General features: G+C 45.1%; 1 protein-coding gene across 2 annotated transcripts in view; it reads right to left on the minus strand.

Annotated features, from left to right (window-relative positions):
• CUNH2orf42 (chromosome unknown C2orf42 homolog) overlaps positions 1–18,717 on the minus strand; it is a 65,642-nt gene that overhangs the window by 17,934 nt on the left and 28,991 nt on the right. For both annotated transcript variants that reach the window (XM_073569084.1, XM_073569082.1), the window contains 2 exons: positions 4,955–5,047; positions 4,254–4,358 (listed from right to left, as the gene is read on the minus strand). In XM_073569084.1, the coding sequence (XP_073425185.1) occupies positions 4,254–4,358; positions 4,955–5,047 (198 nt within the window). The remainder of the gene's footprint in view (positions 1–4,253; positions 4,359–4,954; positions 5,048–18,717) is intronic.

An 18,717-nucleotide genomic window follows, 5' to 3' on the forward strand; every position in this document is an offset into this window, starting at 1 on the left:
CAGGAAGGGGGGGTAACAAGAAAGAGTTTCCAGTTCCGATATGCACCTAATGGAGGTAATGGCCACAAGAAACACCACCTTCCAAGGCAGAAGGACAGAGCGACCTCTCAGAATGGTTCCAAGGGAGAACTCTTAAGGGCCTCCAGGACTAGATTAAGGCCCCAGGGTTTCACGATTGTCCGATACGGGGGCGCAGCGTGTGCTACCCCTTGGGTTCTGACCTGAGAACAGGAGGATACATTTTTCTAAAAAAGAATAGAAAGTGCCGACACCTGGCCCTTCGGCAAACTAAGAGCAAGACCAGTGTTAATTCCTGCCTGGAGAAATGCCAGAATGGAAGGGAGAGCAAAGGACATAGGCGGGATGTGATTAGACTCACACCAGCTGAAATAGGCTCTCCAAGTCCGATAATAGACCCGGGACGATGACTGCTTCCTAGCCTGGATCATGGTTTGAATCACCGGATCTGAAAACCCGGAAGCTCTCAAAACCACAGTTTCAAAATCCATGCCGATAAATCAAGCGACCGAGAATTCTGGTGGTAGATCCTTCCTGTTCAGTCGGTTCGCCATAAGGTCCACATCAGGAGTTCCCCATTGAAGGCAAATCTGATGGAAAACTTCCTGATTCCTGATGCAGAAACCACTCTCCCGTCACGAGACCCTTGCGGCTGAGAGAGTCGGTGGCCCAATTGTCCACGCCGGGAATATGCACTGCAGATATCGCCGGAACAGTCATCTCTGCCCAGAACAGAATCTTGGATATCTCGGCCATCGCCAAGGGACTCCCGAGTTCCTCCTTGGTGATTGACATATGCCACCGCCGTGGCATTGTCCATCTGAACCCGGATTAACAGACCCCTGAGAAGCCTTTCCCAGTAGCGGAGGGACAGAAGAATGGCCCTTATCTCGTGGATGTTGATCGGCAGAGAAGGGCGACAAATTGAAAATGGTCTTGCCATATCGCAAAATGCAGATATCTCTGATGCCCTGGGAAGATAGGGACATGGAGATAGGCGTCCTGGATGTCTGTGGAGCACAGGGACTCCTGCGGCTTCATGAAAGCAGTTACTGAACGAAGAAACTCCATCCTGAAATGACGCAGACCAACACTTTTGTTCAGTAACTTTAGATCCAGAATGGGTCGAACCGAGCCGTCATTCTTCGGCACAACAAATAGGTTTGAAGAAAACTCTGTGAAACGTTCCTGGTTTGGGACGGAAACGATGACACCTGAACTGAAAAAGGAGGCAATGGACGCGAAGAATCCCGGAACCAGAAGCATGTCGTGGAGGATGGGATTTGAGGAACTGATCTCAGGGCCACAAAAGAAAATCTATTTTGTATCCTGAGGATACAACCTCCCTGAATCATGCGTCCTCCACCGAGGCGAGTCAGACGTCTCTGAAAAACCAGAGGCGGACCAGCCTGGCAGATTCCCTGGAATCTGGAGAGGAGTCATACAGAGAAAGATCTGCCAGTTCTAGACCTGGTGGATCTACCCTGTGGGTTACGGAGACGCCAGGAGAGAGTGGGTTTAAACTAAGCACTTTTCCTATCTTGGTGAGCCTGTAGCCTCACTTGGCAGGAGAAATATCGAAAGAGCCGAAGCTTACGCTTCACAGGAGGCCGATGAGGTTTGGACTGAGGAAGGAGTGCGCTCGTCCCTCTGGTGGCCTCCTTAATAATTTGGTCCAGCTTGGAGCAAAATAGACGGGAACCCTGGAAAGGCAAGTTGGTAACGGCCTTTTTTGAAGATAAGTACGTCTGCCATGCCTTAAGCCAAATAGTCCATCGGATGGCCACTAAATTGCTGGACGCCTGAGAAGCACATGAAGCGGCGTCCAGTGAAGTGGATACCATGTACTTCCCTGCATGAGAAATTTGGTCCGCGAGGTCGGCCAATTCCTCCGGTCGGGCTCCAGAAAGAATGCCCTGACGGAGTTGTTTAGCCCATGCAGCTATGATCTGTTCAAGTAGTGGCAAAGACAAGGCACAATGTAGTAGTGGCCACTTTATAGGCAGACTTTACGAAAGACTCTATGATCCTGTCATTGGAGTCCTTGAGGGATGCTCCATTCATAAGAGGGAGGACCATTTTGGTGGACAGTCTGGAAACTGGAGGGTCCACAGTCGAAGAAGCGGTCCAGTTCGCAGTGAGTTCAGGGATATAGAATGCCGAGGCGCTTCCCTCTTTGGAAGTGTCTGGTTATCCTGTTCCCTGGAAAGTATCTCCTTAAATTCTCTGTGTGGGGCAAAGAACTTGGGAGCTGGTCTCGACCTTTTATTCTGCGGGTTCCGAAGTGGTATCCTTAAGGATAAAAGTCTGGTTGACCGCCACAATGAGGCTCTGGACCATCTCTCTCATAGTAAAGGCCTGGCCAGAATCCAGGTCTGAGTCATCCTCTGACAGTATATCCGAAACCGCCTTGCCTGACTCAGGGGAGGAAGACCTAGAACGACGCTCCTGCCAAGATCTCTTATAGCCCCTGTTGGTAGGTACAGTCAACGAGTCCTGCGATCTGCTAGTAACGGCGGAGGTAGGAAGGGGCAATCTATCAAGAACTGACACCAGGGTCTGCGACACCTTGGTGAGGTCCGTCACAGATTGCAACAGGGAGGTAGCCTACACTGGAATAGAGGAACCATTCTCTCCTGGGGCAGTAGGGGGTTCTCCTGGGTAGCAGGGGGATTGACAGACCTGAAGGGAGTTTGCATTTGCATGAAGAGCAGACAAAGTACCTTACAAGAGCAGAGGAAGAAGAAAAAGCAGGAGGGCGGGAGCACTCTCCTTTAGGAATAGGCAGACCCACTAACTAATGTTAGAAGGTTAGGGGACAGAAAGATATATGCTGAGGATTGTGTCAGATTGCAGAACTATGAGAAAATAAACCGCGGTCAGAAGGGCGCCAAGGAAGATAATTTTTTGATATCTTTATTCCACAACGCGTTTTAACAGCAACACGCGTCCTTGGCGCCCTTCTGACCGCGGTTTATTTTCTTACAGTCTTCATCTCTCAATGAGCGTTTGCGGCAGGTGCTGCCTTGGACTTGGTACTCATCTTTCCCTTAATCGGCGTGGCTGAAGTTAGCGCTCCATTGAGACTGCTTCTATTATATTTTAGTCTGCAGAACTACTCACAGAAAGATGCAGATCCTGTCTGGTTCCAGGCTGTAGGGGAGCTCCAGGACAATTTCAGGAGTAAATGCAGACCTTCCTGCAGAGAAAAGCCACCTTCCGGGTTCCGATGCCGGCAAATGGTGACCGCAGAATGAAAAGCCAGGTGGATAAAGACTACCAATTCTAGATGTGCCATACTGATAGACTTCGACCCAAAAAGACTGAATGCTGTTATAAATTCAAAGGGTATTTCAACAAAATATTAGTTCAAGGGTGTGCATATTTTATCTATGGAATCACATTATTTTAGTTCTTTATATTTCTTCCTGCACCCGAAAACATTTCAGTATATTTTTCAACTGAATTGTACATATTATGGGTGACATCAAAGGTGGAAAAAATACAGAAATGATTCTTCTTTATAGTTTTTTTACATGACAAAAACCTGGCATTTTAACAGGGGAGTGTAGACTTTTTATATTCACTATAGCATTACTTATATTTTACTGCACTAAAAGGGCCTATTTTTCCAGATTAGCGTACAGTAACTACGCTTTATATAATGAAATTATAACCATGTGCAGTGCAGACACTGAAGAAGCAAAAGAAGGCTGGAAAGTGTTCAGCTCTGAAACCTTGAAATTTTTAAAAGCAGCTCTAGATAATATAGGCCTTAGGCTTGGACCATGTAGAAAGTATTTCCAACAGTACTCCATGTTTTCGAGATATCAGTTCTACATAATTAGCAAGAGGTGTATAATGAAGCTACTGGGTACCAGCTCAACATCTGTGTCATTTATAAGAAGAATATTAATAATAATAATCTTTATTTTTATATAGCGCTAACATATTCAGCAGCGCTTTACAGTTTGCACACATTATCATCACTGTCCCCGATGGGGCTCACACTCTAAATTCCCTATCAGTATGTCTTAAAGTATGTCTACTTATATTGCAAAGACCTTTCAGGAACAAGCGACTTGGTGCAACCGATACCTCAGCAACCCCTAAATATGTGTAAAACGGTGTTCATAAGTAACTTTAGACAATAAATGTAGCCATTTTATTAAGCCCACTCACCAATGAGAAATGGACTTACCACATTCCCCACCACTATGTATATGGCTACTTACCATCAAACTGGAAATGCATGGTCTGGTGGATCCGCTCTGTCACGCTGGCCAACCAGTCAAGGAAGGTCAATGACACCTGACTCTCGTTCATCAGCTGATTTGGCACTAACAAACATATAAAAAGTTGTCAAATTTGCACACAGAAAAAAATCCAGTATTATTTGTCCGCCTGTACAGAGACGGGTATGGAGTTAGCTTAACAGACAACTGGAGCGTAGCAGCAGCAAGTTGTGTGTGAGGCAGGAGATGACACTAAGAGGCAATTGTGTCAATTTAAAAGTGTAAAATTGCTGGGGCTTGTATTTAATTAAAAAGAATAAATGCCAGTTCCTCTTTAAGACAGGGCACCAATGTCAGATCACTTGGCACCCATGCTGACCAAGGTCACGCACTTCACGGATTACCAGGTAAAGCGTCAGACATTTAGCAGTGGCAGTGCCTGGAATTGCAGCCTAGTCGCAGTCACATACAGTATATAGTACTGAGCTGCGGTACCAGGCAATGTCACCGCTAATGATCAGATCTGTGGCTGATATACAGTGGAGGACACCAGACTTATGCTCCCTGAGTATTCACGGTTCCTTACACTGATAAGCAATACGACAAAACAAAGAAGATCCACTCCATGGCTTGAAGGGGTTTTCTTGGATTATATTTTTTTACAGGGATTTAAAAATGTCTTGCAATTTAAGTTTGTTTACCTGGTCTCTTTGTAGCGGAATTGATTACTGGCTTTTTTGGAGTGGTCTTCTTCAGACTGGGTGTTACAGAATCCTGGACTAAAGAGTTTACACCTGACAAAAAAAATAAATAATAATAGAAAGCTCAATCTGAAATCATCATTGCTAAATGGTAGAGAACTACTACTATATGTGCATGTTATGCAAGGGCACAGTTAGCGAACTGATTTCTGCTCGAAGGGTTGTCCACTTAAAAGTTTAGCTTAATTTAAACCTAAATGCATGCATCTTGGGCTTAAAAATACTTCTTGAAAAAAGGATTTTTGGTAATTCACCATAAAAACTGTTTCTTGGAGCCTTCATTGGGGGACACAGGAAACCATGGGTGTGTGCTGCAGCCACACTAGGAGGCTGACACTATGCAAAAAATGTTTTTAATCTCCTTCCCAGTGTACACCAACTGATACCAAGGTAATCAGTTAGTGAGAAAGCAGTAGGAGAAGCAACAGGTAAGGAAAGCTATACCACAAAACCAAACTGCAACAAAGGAAAGAATCAACACAGTTTTCAAACAGGGGAGGGTGCTGTGACTCCCAATGAAGATTCCAAGAAATTTTATGGTGAGTAACCCAAAAAAATCCTGTTTTCTCTATAGCTTCATTGGGGGACACAGGAAACCATTGGATATCCCAAAGCAGTCCCTGGGGAGGGAAACAGTACAAACTCCATTCAGGTCAGAGATCTAGCCACTGCCGCTTTCAAGATTCTCCTACCGAGGCTTAGGTATGAACCCTGTAGAACTTGGCGAATCTGTAAATAGCGCCGCTTTGCAAAGATGTAAGGCAGATGCCCGAAGGCGAATGGCCCAGGAGGCACCCGCCACTCGAGTAGAGTCGGTCTTAATTCCAAGGGGAAACGCGTTCTGTTCTTAACCCAGTAAGCCTCCAAGACGCCCGCCTGGATCCAGAGAGAAATTGTAGCATTGGACAGCGGAAGGACAATACGATAACCTTCAGGGACAACAAAGAGAATTTGTCCTCTGGAAGGGGGCGGTTCTGGAAAGGTAAAAGCGAATTGCCCTGACCAGGTCCAACCTGTCCAGAGAATGCTCCAGGGGGATGAACCAGAAAAAGACAGAAGGAGGGGAGGAAGCCCACTTTTCAGGATAGAAAAGAAAGGGAGACTTCTCTGAGCTGTTCAAAGGGAGAACTCCTGAGAGCTTCCAGGATCAGGTTGACGTCCCAGGGATCTACTGGCAGACAATGCGGAGGAGCCGCATGAGCCACTCCCTGAAGAAAGCTTCATGGTCTCAGGTCAGAACCGAAGTTCTTTTGGAAAATAATAAATAATGCTGAGACTTGGCCCTTCAGTGGGCTGAGAGCAAGTTCGCATCGAATCCTGCTTAAAGGATGGCCAGAATAGAAGTAAGAGAAGACCATAGGCACAGTGTGATTAGACTCACACCAACGGAAAAAAGCTTTCCAAGTCCAATTGTAGACTCGAGACAATGAAGATCCAAGCTTCGAAGATTGCGTCTGAATCACTCGGCCCGAAAACACGGATGCTCTTAGAACCACGGTTCCAACAGACACGCCATCAAATTAATCGAATGAGAATTCCATATTCTGGCATGCTCGGAGATTTAGTTTGTGTCGACGCAGCTGCATGATTTGCGGCTGCTGGACAGACTGAATACATGTGAGGATTGCCTGTTTGTAAGGGAATATTATTATTATTTATTTATATATATATATATAGCACCATTGGTTCCATGGTGCTGTACATGAGAAGGGGTTACATACAAATTACAGATATCACTTACAGTAAACAAACTAACAATGACAGACTGATACAGAGGGGAGAGAGGACCCTGCCCTTTCGGGCTTACATGCCACAGGATGGTGGGGAAGGAGACAGTAGGTTGGTGGGTTGCAGCAGTTCCGGTGTTGGTTGAGGTGATATCGCCGGTAGTGGTGAGAGAGAAGGAGGTAGCGGGGTCATTGCAGGCTATAGGCTTTCTTGAAGAGGTGGGTTTTCAGGTTCCGTCTGAAGTTTCCAAGTGTGGTTGATAGTTGGACTTGTTGGGGCAAAGAATTCCAGAGAATAGGGGCTATTCGGGAGAAGTCTTGGAGGCGGTTGGGTGAGGAGCGAATAAGTGTGGAGGAGAGAAGGAGGTCTTGGGAGGACCGGAGATTACGTGAGGGAAGGTATCGGGGAGATTAGTTCAAAGACATATGGGGGAGACAGGTTATAGATGGCCTTGTAGGTCAGAATTAGTAATTTGAACTGGATACGCTGAGGGAATGGGAGCCAGTGAAGAGATTTGCAGAGGGGAGAAGCGGAGGAGTAGCGAGGAGAGAGATGAATTAGTCGGGCGGCAGAGTTAAGGATGGACTGGAGAGGTGCGAGGGTGTTAGCAGGGAGACCACAGAAAAGGATGTTGCAGTAGTCGAGGCGGGAGATGATGAGGGCATGCACAAGCATTTTAGTAGATTGAGGGTTGAGGAAAGGACGGATTCTGGAAATATTTTTGAGCTGGAGGCGACAGGAGGTAGAAAGAGCTTGGATGTGCGGTTTGAAAGACAGGGCAGAGTCAAAGGTTACTCCGAGGCAGCGGACTTCTGGTACTGGGGAAAGTGTGATGTCATTAATTGTTATAGCTAGGTCGGGTAAAGAAGATCTGTGAGATGGAGGAAAGATGATGAGTTCAGATTTGTCTACATTGAGTTTGAGGAAGCGAGAGGAGAAGAAGGAGGATATGGCTGATAGAATACCCACATGTATTCAGGCTGCGTCGACACAAAATAAATCTCCGAGCACGCCAAAATACTCAGAGACCACCCAAGTAACGAGTATACTTGCTCATCACTAGTCAAGACCAATCTTCAGGTCACCTGAACATATCCTGTGTGTTAGGGACAGGGGTTCTGCTGGATAGACAGATGAGGATACAGGGTGTCAGGCCACGGCGTACTCTTTCCCTCTACGTGGGATAAGAGATTGACTATTCACACTGTTTCCTTTCAAGAGATAGAAGAGAAGAACCTTCTGAAAAAGGGGAAAACGATACTGAAAAAGCAGAAAACCGAGGTGGATATGGGTCTATTGAGAGACCTGTGTCCGCCTCCTACTGACACGAAGCTAAAACTGATTAATTTGGTGCCAGTCGGTGGGGTGTACACTGCAGAGGAGGAGCTAATTTTTTTGTGCATAGTGTCGGCCTCCTAGTGGCAGAAGCATACACCCATGCATTCCTGTGTCCCCCCCAATGAAGCAATAAAGAAATTGGAATGTTGCACAGTTTGCCTTCTATACCAGTATAGCTGTCCTCTGTTGGCTATAGATGGAGTTAACTGAGAATCTGTTAGCAAGCTTTTCTGACACAGAGTCTGACTCTTATCTGTCTTTTCCTAAGTTTCTCTCAGTTGATTTGTAACCACAGGCCATATCAATGCTGAATAATTTTCACGCTCTGAATATATAATTTTGCAATGAGGGAGCCAGCAGTCCTGGTGGCATTAAACAGATGACAGTTTCCCTTTAATTTGGTAACAAAATCCAGTAAGTGTACAGCGGCATGTAAAAGTTTGGGCACCACTGGTCAAAATTACTGCTATTGTGAACAGCTAAGGCTGGTTTCACATTAGCGTTTTTTAGCGCTGCGCTTCGTGCGCGTCCATGCACATTCGTCCTGCGCCCCTATCTTTAACATGGGGGCACATGGTCTAGTATATGCATGCGTTCGCATGCGTTTTCGTGTGCACGCGTTTTTGTAGCGTGCGCCTAGGCGCGCGGGATGCAACCTGTTGCACTTTTGGTCCGTCCGACCTGTCTCGCGCACGCTTGTGCACGGAATGCGCAAAAAAAAAATCACATTACAGTCTATGGGAACGCAGGGGTGCGCATGAACATGTGCACGACTGCGTTTAAAATCGCATGCGTTTTAAGAGTTAACATGGCTAGAAACTGGTTAAAACGCATGCGCCTAAAAAAGCAAACTCACACAAAACGCATGATGCGTTTTTTTTTTTACATGCGATTCTATTGCGCACGAAGCGCAGCGCTAAAAAACGCTAGTGTGAAACTAGCCTAAGGCCTCTTTCACACTTCAGTTTTTTGCATCAGTTATAATCCGTCAAAAAGGCGGACAAGCGGATCCGTTCTCAACTGATGTCACAGGATCCGTTTTGAGACGGATCCTGAAAATGACGAAATTTAAAGGAAACGCTGGGAGAGAGAGAGAGAGAGAGAGAGAGAGAGAGAGAGAGAGAATGAATTTTTTTTTCTTCTTCTTCTTCTCCGGCACCCAGACAGAATTTGGGGTTAATTCAGTGTCTGGAGGATCCGCCAGAGAAAAAAACGTTGCAAGCTCCGTTTTGAAATCTTTGAGGATGTTGATGGACACTAGCATCGTGGCGGATCCTCACAAAAAACGGATGCAACGGACGGCAATCAGTCAGGATCCGCCAATAATGAAAGTCAATGGGAAAAAAAACGGATCCGCAAAGAAAAATGGCTAAAGGTTAAAGGTGACACATTTCATTTGTAGGCAAAAAAATATTTTATTATATATATATATATATATATATATACACACACACCGTATATCTAATATATAAAGCTCAATGTGGCTGTATGTATGTATGTGTGTATGTCCGGGATTGGCATCCACACTGTCGCAGCTACAGCCACAAAATTTTGCACAGTCACACGTCTGGACTCCGAGAGCGTCATAGGCTATGTTGTGAGGCAAAATTTTAACCCCGCGCTTTCCAATTCACCAAACAATTTTGCCCCTATCTACATAATGGGGAAAAGTGAAAGGAAAATTGTTGGAAGGAAATTGACAGCTGCCAGATGTGAACAAGGGGGACATAAAGAATGAGAGCGATGGCGCCAAAGAGTATATACCGTACAGTTGCTAAGGTGGGGCCCTGACATGGGATACTCACCACACACGGGGATATGAACACACACAAAATGCGCCGCACACTACCACGTGCTTCAACACATATACCACCCTCAGCACACATTTCACCACACATACACCAACCAGTGCTGTGGAGTCGGAGTCGGTATAAAATGGACTGACTCAGACTCCTAAAATATATAATAAATTGGGTACAGTATTCAATGCAGAATGTGCTGAATATTTTTTCATAGGAATTTGGGAAAGTTATGAAATGTCCTATAAATGGCTGCTCTATTCCTGATCTAAGGCTACATTCACAAACAGCGTTTTTGCTGCGTTTTTTGAGGATATGTTTTTCAGATGCAAAAGCAGATCAGATTTTTAAAAAACCGCATCACCTGAAAGGTTTTTGAGCTCATAATGTTTTCAATAGCAAAAGCAGAATAGAAATCTGCTCCATCCATTTATCCATATCTGCCTGTCCATATCATATCTGTACCAAAAACAATGAAAGCCGGGTAGCACACAGACTAACACTTTTTTTTTTTTAGCACCAGTCAGGTACACCTCATAGCTGCCCAAAAGGACGCCCAGGACAGGCATTGCTCGTCTTCAGAACACATCAACTGATAGTTGGAATAAATAGACTGCATTCACCACATCTTCTTAAGGTGTAGGGGTGTGCAGTATGAGGTTCTGCAGCAGCTGAGGTGTCAGTGGTGAACTCTAGCACCAGTGAAGCTCCTCCTCTACAGACAAGGGTACAACACAGACAAGTAACCATATTAAGAAAGAAGGAAGGCACTTATCTCAGAAGAATTGCTAGAGTGAACAGGATAACAAGATTAAGGTAATTACTTCTTAAAGCATTTTTAAACTTTCAATAAACTGTGCATAAATCAATAGTCCAGTATACTGTATGTTCTCTCTGTATGCTTGATGCTTGTTTGTTTTTTCTTTGAGCTCATATACTTTTGGGAAGCTAGCTTTTATACAATATACAGGGAAAATAAAGCAATAGGTATGGAAGCCAAAACATCAAGTTATTAGCTCTGTTATCAGTTTCTTTGTTCCTGGAGTATGATACACAACAAACTTGCTCCCTCCCTCCTCATAGACTGTGAAGCATTTAGTGAGCTGTACCCTAATAAGAAAAGCCTTGGAAATTCAAAGTAAAGCTATCTAATGACATATTTTACAAACTTTATATTTGTCATCTGTACTATTGATTTATGCAAAGTTTGTTTTATTTCTATATAAAATTATACAGTGGGGAAAGTATGTATTTGATACACTGTTGATTCCCACCTACAAAGAATGGAGAGGTCTGAAATTTTTAATCATAGGTACACTTCAACTGAGAGAAATAGAATCTACAGGAAATGTCTGACCTCTGTAATTGCAAACAAAGGTTTCTGTACCAAATATTAAGTTCTGTTTTTCTATTGTATCAAATACGTATTTCATTCAATAAAATGCATATTATTTAAATCATACAATGTGATTTTCTGGATTTTTTTAGTCTGTCTCTCACAGGTGAAGTGTACAATTGTAGACCTCTCCATTCTTTGTAGGTGGCAAAACATGCAAAATTGTCAGTGTATCAAATTCTTATTTTCCCCACTGTACATGGTTCCCTGTTCTTGCTGGAATTATTTTATTTTATAAGACAAAATTATTTTGAGAGTGAATTTATATGATTACAAAATGTCTAAGAAGTTCCCCATGAAGTCAGCTGTATTTGAGCATTTCACAGTGACGCCAAAATCAGCGCATACTCAGGCAGTGATAAAAATGCTCCTACAAGAGCTTCCAATCTAAAAAGACAGTTACAACGCTTCCACCTAGAAGTTTTCAAAGCTGTGACTGAGAAAGATAACAGCAGCACCAAGAAACCAGCACCCAGCACTTCCTGCCAGGCAAATGAGGAGGAAAGAGCATCTCAAACATCATTAACAAGATATTTTGTAAGTGATAAAGTTACTGTAACAATGACAGCAGATATGTTTAAAAGACAGCTCATACAGCTTGTTGTGAAGGACGGTGTACCATTATCACTATTTGCACGACCAGCTTTTACAGCTCTTACTGGAGAAATGGCCCGCAAACTTGGTGTTTCTCTGGAAAGAGAAAGTATTAGAAAATTAGTGATTGAAGAAGCCCTTAAACAAAAGGAAGATCTTAAAAAGACTCTCAAAAGACGCTTCATGTTTCTTAAAATGGATGCCTGCACACGTCACAGAGTGAACTATTTTGCCATCAATGTTCGATATGTTTGTGACAACAAAGAAATTGGTACCAAGACATTGGCAGTAAAAGATACTAAAGCTCATCACAGCAGCCAGTTTCTCCAGGCCTTAGTGGAAAAAGTCCTGCAAGATTACAAACTCAAAAAAGAACAAGTTCTTGCTATTGTAACGAAGAATGCTTCAAACATGATAAGTACAATTAAACTGATGAATGAGAGTAATGAACAACAGCTAGAAGAAAATTTAGGATTTAGTATGTTTGAGATGGAAGGCCACAGTGCTGTTCATGTAACTGAGGAACAAACAGATATTACAACAGAAGAACAGCAAAATTATACTTTAGAAATAGATGATCTTGTTGAAGCTGCTTCAAAACACTTTCCTATTCATCACATGCATTGTGTTGTGCACACGCTGCAGCTGGCAATAAGAGATAGTCTGCAAGAGGGACATGCTAGAAATCTGACTGGAAAAGTGAGGAAATTGGCTATTGCTGCCAGAACCCCTAAAATTGATTCCATCTTGAAGAGACGTGCTGGGAAAGGGGCAATTGTCGATCAAGCCACTCGGTGGGGCAGCACTTATTTAATGATTGAGCGATTGCTTGAACTAAAACCATTTCTTATAGATATGGCGAACCCTCAGGTAACCCTGTTACAGAACCACTCAGCATCCAGAATATGTTGTGCAGTTATACGTATATATAAAAGGTTCCATGTGAGATGCATGTCCCTAATGTATCAGCAGTGTCAGCCTTCCCCCCACCTTTGTAATTCCCACAGTAAACATCCGCAGGCTCCGGCCACCGGCAGCTTTTGTAATGCATGTCTGGCCTGACGCTTGTCTATTGGCCGGCCCTCTGTATCTGTGTGATATATTCTGTGTCCTGTGAGTAAAGTGTTGTCAGACTGGAAATACATGGAGAAGCAGTGATCTTTTATATGCGCCCATGCACTCAGAGGAATTCCAGCCAGCGCCATTCATTCAGACTCCAGCCAACGCAGAGCGGACCTCCGAAAACACGGGGTGGTACTGAAAGAGGTACCCCAGCTTGGAAGACCCCGTTACACCCTAAATGAAGGTCAATGGACACAGGTGGCTGAATTGAAGGAATTGCTTAACCACCCATTTACCGTGACTAAAAAATTACAAGCAGAGGATTTAACTCCTGGCATTTTCAGAAGGGAGTGGAAGAACTTGCTATTTTGCCTGTTTCAAATAGGAGGTTTAATCGCAGATGGCATTTCTGCTTCAATGAAACGGAGAGAGACACAGCTATTGGAAAATAAAATTTTTCTGGCAGCTGTTTATGTGGACCCAAGTCATCGTATACTGCTTGATGATCAACAGCTTACTAAAGGAAAAGAAGCTCTGACTGAGGTAGCAGTTAGGATGAGTGGCCTACAGGAGGACTGCCAGGCGCAAGAGGACTTGGGTACTGACAGTGCTACTGCTGCCATATCTTCATCCTCGCCAGATGAGGAGTTTGACATTGACAAGTATTTGGATGACATGGAGCAGGAAAAGCGTTGCTGCAAGGAAAAAGACTTCACTCAGTCTCCTATAGCAAGCAGATTGACCATATTTCAGCAAAATGTTTCACTTGCTCTCAAAGAAATAGAAAAATTCAACCGTTCATCAAAACTGACTGTACATGAGGCAATTCCTTTATACCCGGAAATTGTTAGAGATGTTCCCATGTGGTTACGGCTTTGCCTCCAACCCAAGTTACTGTAGAGAGGTTGTTCTCTGGCCTTAAAATTATTAGGTCAGATTTGAGGTCATCTATGAAGGAGGATCTGGTGGAGGCAATTCTATTTCTTAGGACAAATTCATAGACTGCACGAATGTTGCTTAGTATGTTTTTGTTGAAAACTGCTTTTTGCCACTTACATAGTTTATTATATATAAATATATATATATATATATATATATATATATAAATACACACACAATATGTATATATATATATTTTGTGGGGAATAGATAGCTCAGCTGGGATCTTTGCTTTGGCACAAGCGTGTGGCTATGGAGTCACTACAGTAGACTAGCAAGTTCCACATGGATATTGACACGGCATATTTATTGTTACACATGCCAAACATGAAATAAAACATCTAAGGCCGTCTGGCCACTAACTAACAATAGCAGGCTAACTACAAAATAAACCTATACAACAGCAAACAAGTCCATGTAATCTTACTGTGTCAGCTCCCAGCTCAGCAGACGAGATAGACAGAGCTCCCAGCTCCTCCTGATTATATCAGCTGGACCAGTCAGGAAACCAAAACCTGGATTGAAGTAGTGGAGGGGGAACTACCAGTCCTTTCTATGCTGATCACTAAGGAAACCAGGACTGGATTACAGTGAAATAAACTGGCTTCATCATCAGTACAGGGAGACATATGAAATGAAACGGGGAGAAATATACCTGTTTTCTAGTACCTCTCCCCTTGGCACCTCACACACCCCCCTCCTCTGTTTGAGCCCGTGGGGTCGGACACGACGAGTCACCAAGCAGTGCGTTCTAGACAACGCATCTGCATTTCTGTGCGCTGTGGCCGCCCTGTGCTCAATGGAAAATGTAAACCCTTGTAATGCTAAGAACCAGCGTGTCACCCGCGCATTGCCCTCTTTTGCCCGGGACATCCACGTTAGGGGCGAATGGTCTGTCACTAGCCTAAACTGGCGACCTAGTAAATAATAGCGCAAGGTGCACAGGGCCCATTTCACAGCCAGGGCTTCCCGCTCAACTACACTGTAGTTCTTTTCTGCTCTCGTAAGCTTTCTGCTTAGATAGGCCACTGGGTGTTCCTCGCCATTTACTTCTTGAGACAAAACCGCGCCGAGGCCCACCCCAGAGGCGTCCGTTTGGACAATAAACTCCCGTTTAAAGTCTGGTGCAACCAACACTGGATGGTCACAGAGGACTGTTTTCAATCGTTGAAAGGCCTCCTCTGCTTCTGCGTTCCACTTTATTGTGACAGATTTCGACCCCTTAGTAAGATCTGTGAGAGGAGCTGCGATGGTCGCAAAATGTTTGATGAACCGCCTATAATAACCAACGATCCCTAAAAAAGCTCCAACCTGTTTTTTGGTTACCGGTCGTGGCGAATTTTGAATAGCGTCCACTTTATTGGCTTGAAGCTTTACGACTCCTCTCCCTATGCTATATCCCAGATAGCGAGCCTCTTCCAATCCCAACGTACATTTCTTGGGATTGGCAGTCAACCCAGCTGTTTTTAGGGAGTCTAAGACGGCTTGTACTTTTGACAAATGCGTGTCCCAGTCATCGCTAAAGATAATGATGTCGTCCAAGTATGCGGACGCATACTGGCCATGGGGTTTTAGGACAATATCCATTAGACGTTGGAAGGTGGCTGCGGCACCGTGCAACCCAAATGGCATATCTCGGTACTGGAATAATCCCTGGGGCGTAACAAAGGCAGTTTTCTCTTTGGCTGATTCCGTGAGGGGAATCTGCCAATAACCTTTTGTTAAGTCAATAGTGGATATGTACCTGGCCGAACCCAGTCTCTCTATCAGTTCATCGACTCTTGGCATCGGGTAGGCATCGAATTTCGATACTTCATTTACTTTCCCAAAATCGTTACAAAATCGGATAGTCCCATCGGGTTTGGGCACCAGTACAATAGGGCTAGCCCAGTCACTCCGGGACTTCTCAATGACCCTGAGCGCTAACATCTTCTTCACTTCCTGGGCAATGGCTTGTCTCCGAGCCTCCGGAATTCGATATGGTTTTAGCCGTACCCGCTCCTGTGGATCAGTAACAATGTCATGTTTAATTAGGTGAGTCCGGCCAGGAAGTTCCGAGAAAACATCTGCGTTCCTCTGTATGAACTCCCTGGTCTCTCGTTTTTGGCTTTCGGATAGCGTGTCTGCAATACCCACTTCTGGCAGAGCTACCTGGGGGTCCTTTAGCTTAGAAGGTGGTGCCCCTCGAGGCCCATCCTCAAGGGCAGCTCCTGCCACCAGACTCTCCCTGTCCTGCCAGGCCTTAAGCAAGTTTATGTGGTATATTTGTTCGGGCTTTCTCTTGTCTGGTTGGTGTATCTTATAATTTACTTCACCTATTCGTTCCAGCACTTCGTATGGTCCCTGCCATTTCGCAAGAAATTTATTTTCTACGGTAGGTACCAATACCAACACCCTGTCTCCGGGTTGAAAGACTCGTGTTTTAGCCGCTCGGTTGTATACCGTGCTTTGGGCATCTTGTGCGCGCTCTAAACACACTTTAACTATTGGCATAACTGCTGCAATTCGGTCCTGCATAAGTGTTGTGTTCAATTACACTGCGATAAGGAGTCACCTCTTGTTCCCAAGTCTCCTTGGCAATATCTAACAGGCCTCTAGGACACCGCCCATAAACCAACTCAAAAGGTGAAAAGCCTGTGGAGGATTGGGGTACCTCACGTATAGCGAACAGGAGATATGGTAGTAGGGCATCCCAATCTCTACCGTCCTTATCCACCACCCTTTTCAACATTCCCTTTAGGGTTTTGTTAAAGTGCTCCACCAAACCGTCAGTCTGAGGGTGATATACTGAGGTACGCAAATGGGAGATTTTTAGCAGTTTACATAAATCCTTAAGTATACGAGACATAAAGGGGGTCCCTTGACCCGTAAGTATCTCTTTCGGAATGCCGATGCGGGAAAACATATTAACCAGCTCCTTTGAAATTGATTTCACATTGGCATTCCGCAAGGGCACTGCTTCGGGATAACACGTGGCATAATCCAATACTACCAAAATGTACTGATGACCCCTGGCAGATTTAACTAACGGTCCGACTATATCCATTGCTATCCTCTCGAAGGGCACCTCTATTATTGGTAAGGGCACTAAGGGGCTTCTAAAATGTGACATAGGTGCGGTCAATTGACACGTAGGACATGACCGACAGTACTGGGTCACGTCTCCCACAAGACCCGGCCAAAAGAAACGTTGCAGAATACGGTGTTTTGTCTTTTCTACCGCCAGGTGTCCTCCCAAGGGATGTTTATGTGCCAACTCCAAAACTACCTGGCGAAAGGACTTAGGTACCACTAGTTGTTGTACCACCACTCCTCGCACCTTGTCTATGTGATACAGCATATCCTGCCGCACCGCTATGTGTGGGAACTCGGTTTGAGCCCCTGGGTACAATGGTCTTCCCTCGGAGACCTTTACGTTTTCCCACGCCCTTGCTAGAGTAGGATCCTGGTGCTGAGCGGTCCCGAACTTACCACGGGCCACCTCAAGATCAGGCATTTCTAAAACATCCTCTAGCTCGTCTGCCTCGCCTGCATACACAGCCAGAGGAGAGTCCACAGATCCTGGTACTTCCTCTGAGATGGGTTCTCCGTCGTCTTGCTGTAATGGTTCAGGGGCTAGCTCCAGAGTACCGTCATCAACTAGAGGGTTCATGCCACTTTTGAAGTTCCACAAGTCCCAAAATAAGGGAAAGTCTCTCCCCAGGATTACACTATGTCCCATAGACTTTATGACTGCCGCCTGATGTCTTTTGGTCCCTACTGGCGTGGCAAGAGTAACCCAGGCAGTGGGGTAGTTCTTAGTATCCCCATGGATGCAACTAATGCCCACGGTTAAGTTTGTTAGGGCGCTAGAGTCCACCAAACTGGCATGTACCAAAGTTACTTGACTGCCGGAATCCAAGACGGCATTCACACTATAACCGTCAACCTCGACGTGGCACACGTGTTGTTCATTTCCCGTGAGGGTCTCCGCCACACAGACTGACTGCACATATAATGAAAGACGCCTCATAGCGCTACAGTCCATTGGCTCTATAGTCATTGGGCAGTTAGCTGCTACATGGCCAAGCCAGCGACATCGCCAACATTGTATAGGCCCTTGCCTCCTCGATGGAGATCTCAGACGAGGTCTGCTGGCTTGCTGTGAGCCCACACCACCTCCATAGTCCTTTGTAGGTCTGCCACCCTTCATTGTGACGTTCTCTTCTTTTGAAGATGAAGTAGGTTTCGCAGGACTCTCCAGCGCTTTCTTGCGGAGCCAGTGGGGTGCTAACGTCCCTTGGAGTAGGCTTTCAGAAGCATTGTAGCGTTCGACCATATTCACCAACTGGTCAGCGGTAGTTGGGTCACCCTGTCCAACCCACCTATGGATCTTAGCGGGTAAGGACCGCAGGTACTTGTCTAGAACACGCTCCACCATTTGTGCGGACGTCAAAGCCTCTGGTTGCAGCCATTTTTTTACTAGATGGATGAGATCATGCATTTGTGAGCGGGCTGGCTGATGCTCCACAAAAGTCCATAAATGCACCCTCTGTGCCCGTACATACGTGTTTACTCCCAGCCTTGCCAGGATTTCGCCTTTGAGTTTGATATAGTCCATAGCATCCGCTCCACTCAGATCGTAATAGGCCTTTTGTGGATCTCCGCTCAGAAACGGAGCAACTACCTCAGCCCATCTGTCCAGCGGTAAGTGCTCACGTTCTGCAATACGTTCGAACACGGTGAGGTATGCTTCCACATCATCGTCTGCGGTCATTTTAAGCAAAGTCTTTTGTACGGCTTTCTGCGCACTAGCAACGCTTTGTGCACGGTCTCCCTCATCTTGGGGTTTCCGAACCAAGGCCTGT

The sequence above is a fragment of the Dendrobates tinctorius genome, unplaced genomic scaffold (assembly GCF_039654945.1).
Source record: "Dendrobates tinctorius isolate UK_male_01 unplaced genomic scaffold, ASM3965494v1 ptg000022l, whole genome shotgun sequence".
Lineage (NCBI taxonomy): Eukaryota > Metazoa > Chordata > Amphibia > Anura > Dendrobatidae > Dendrobates > Dendrobates tinctorius.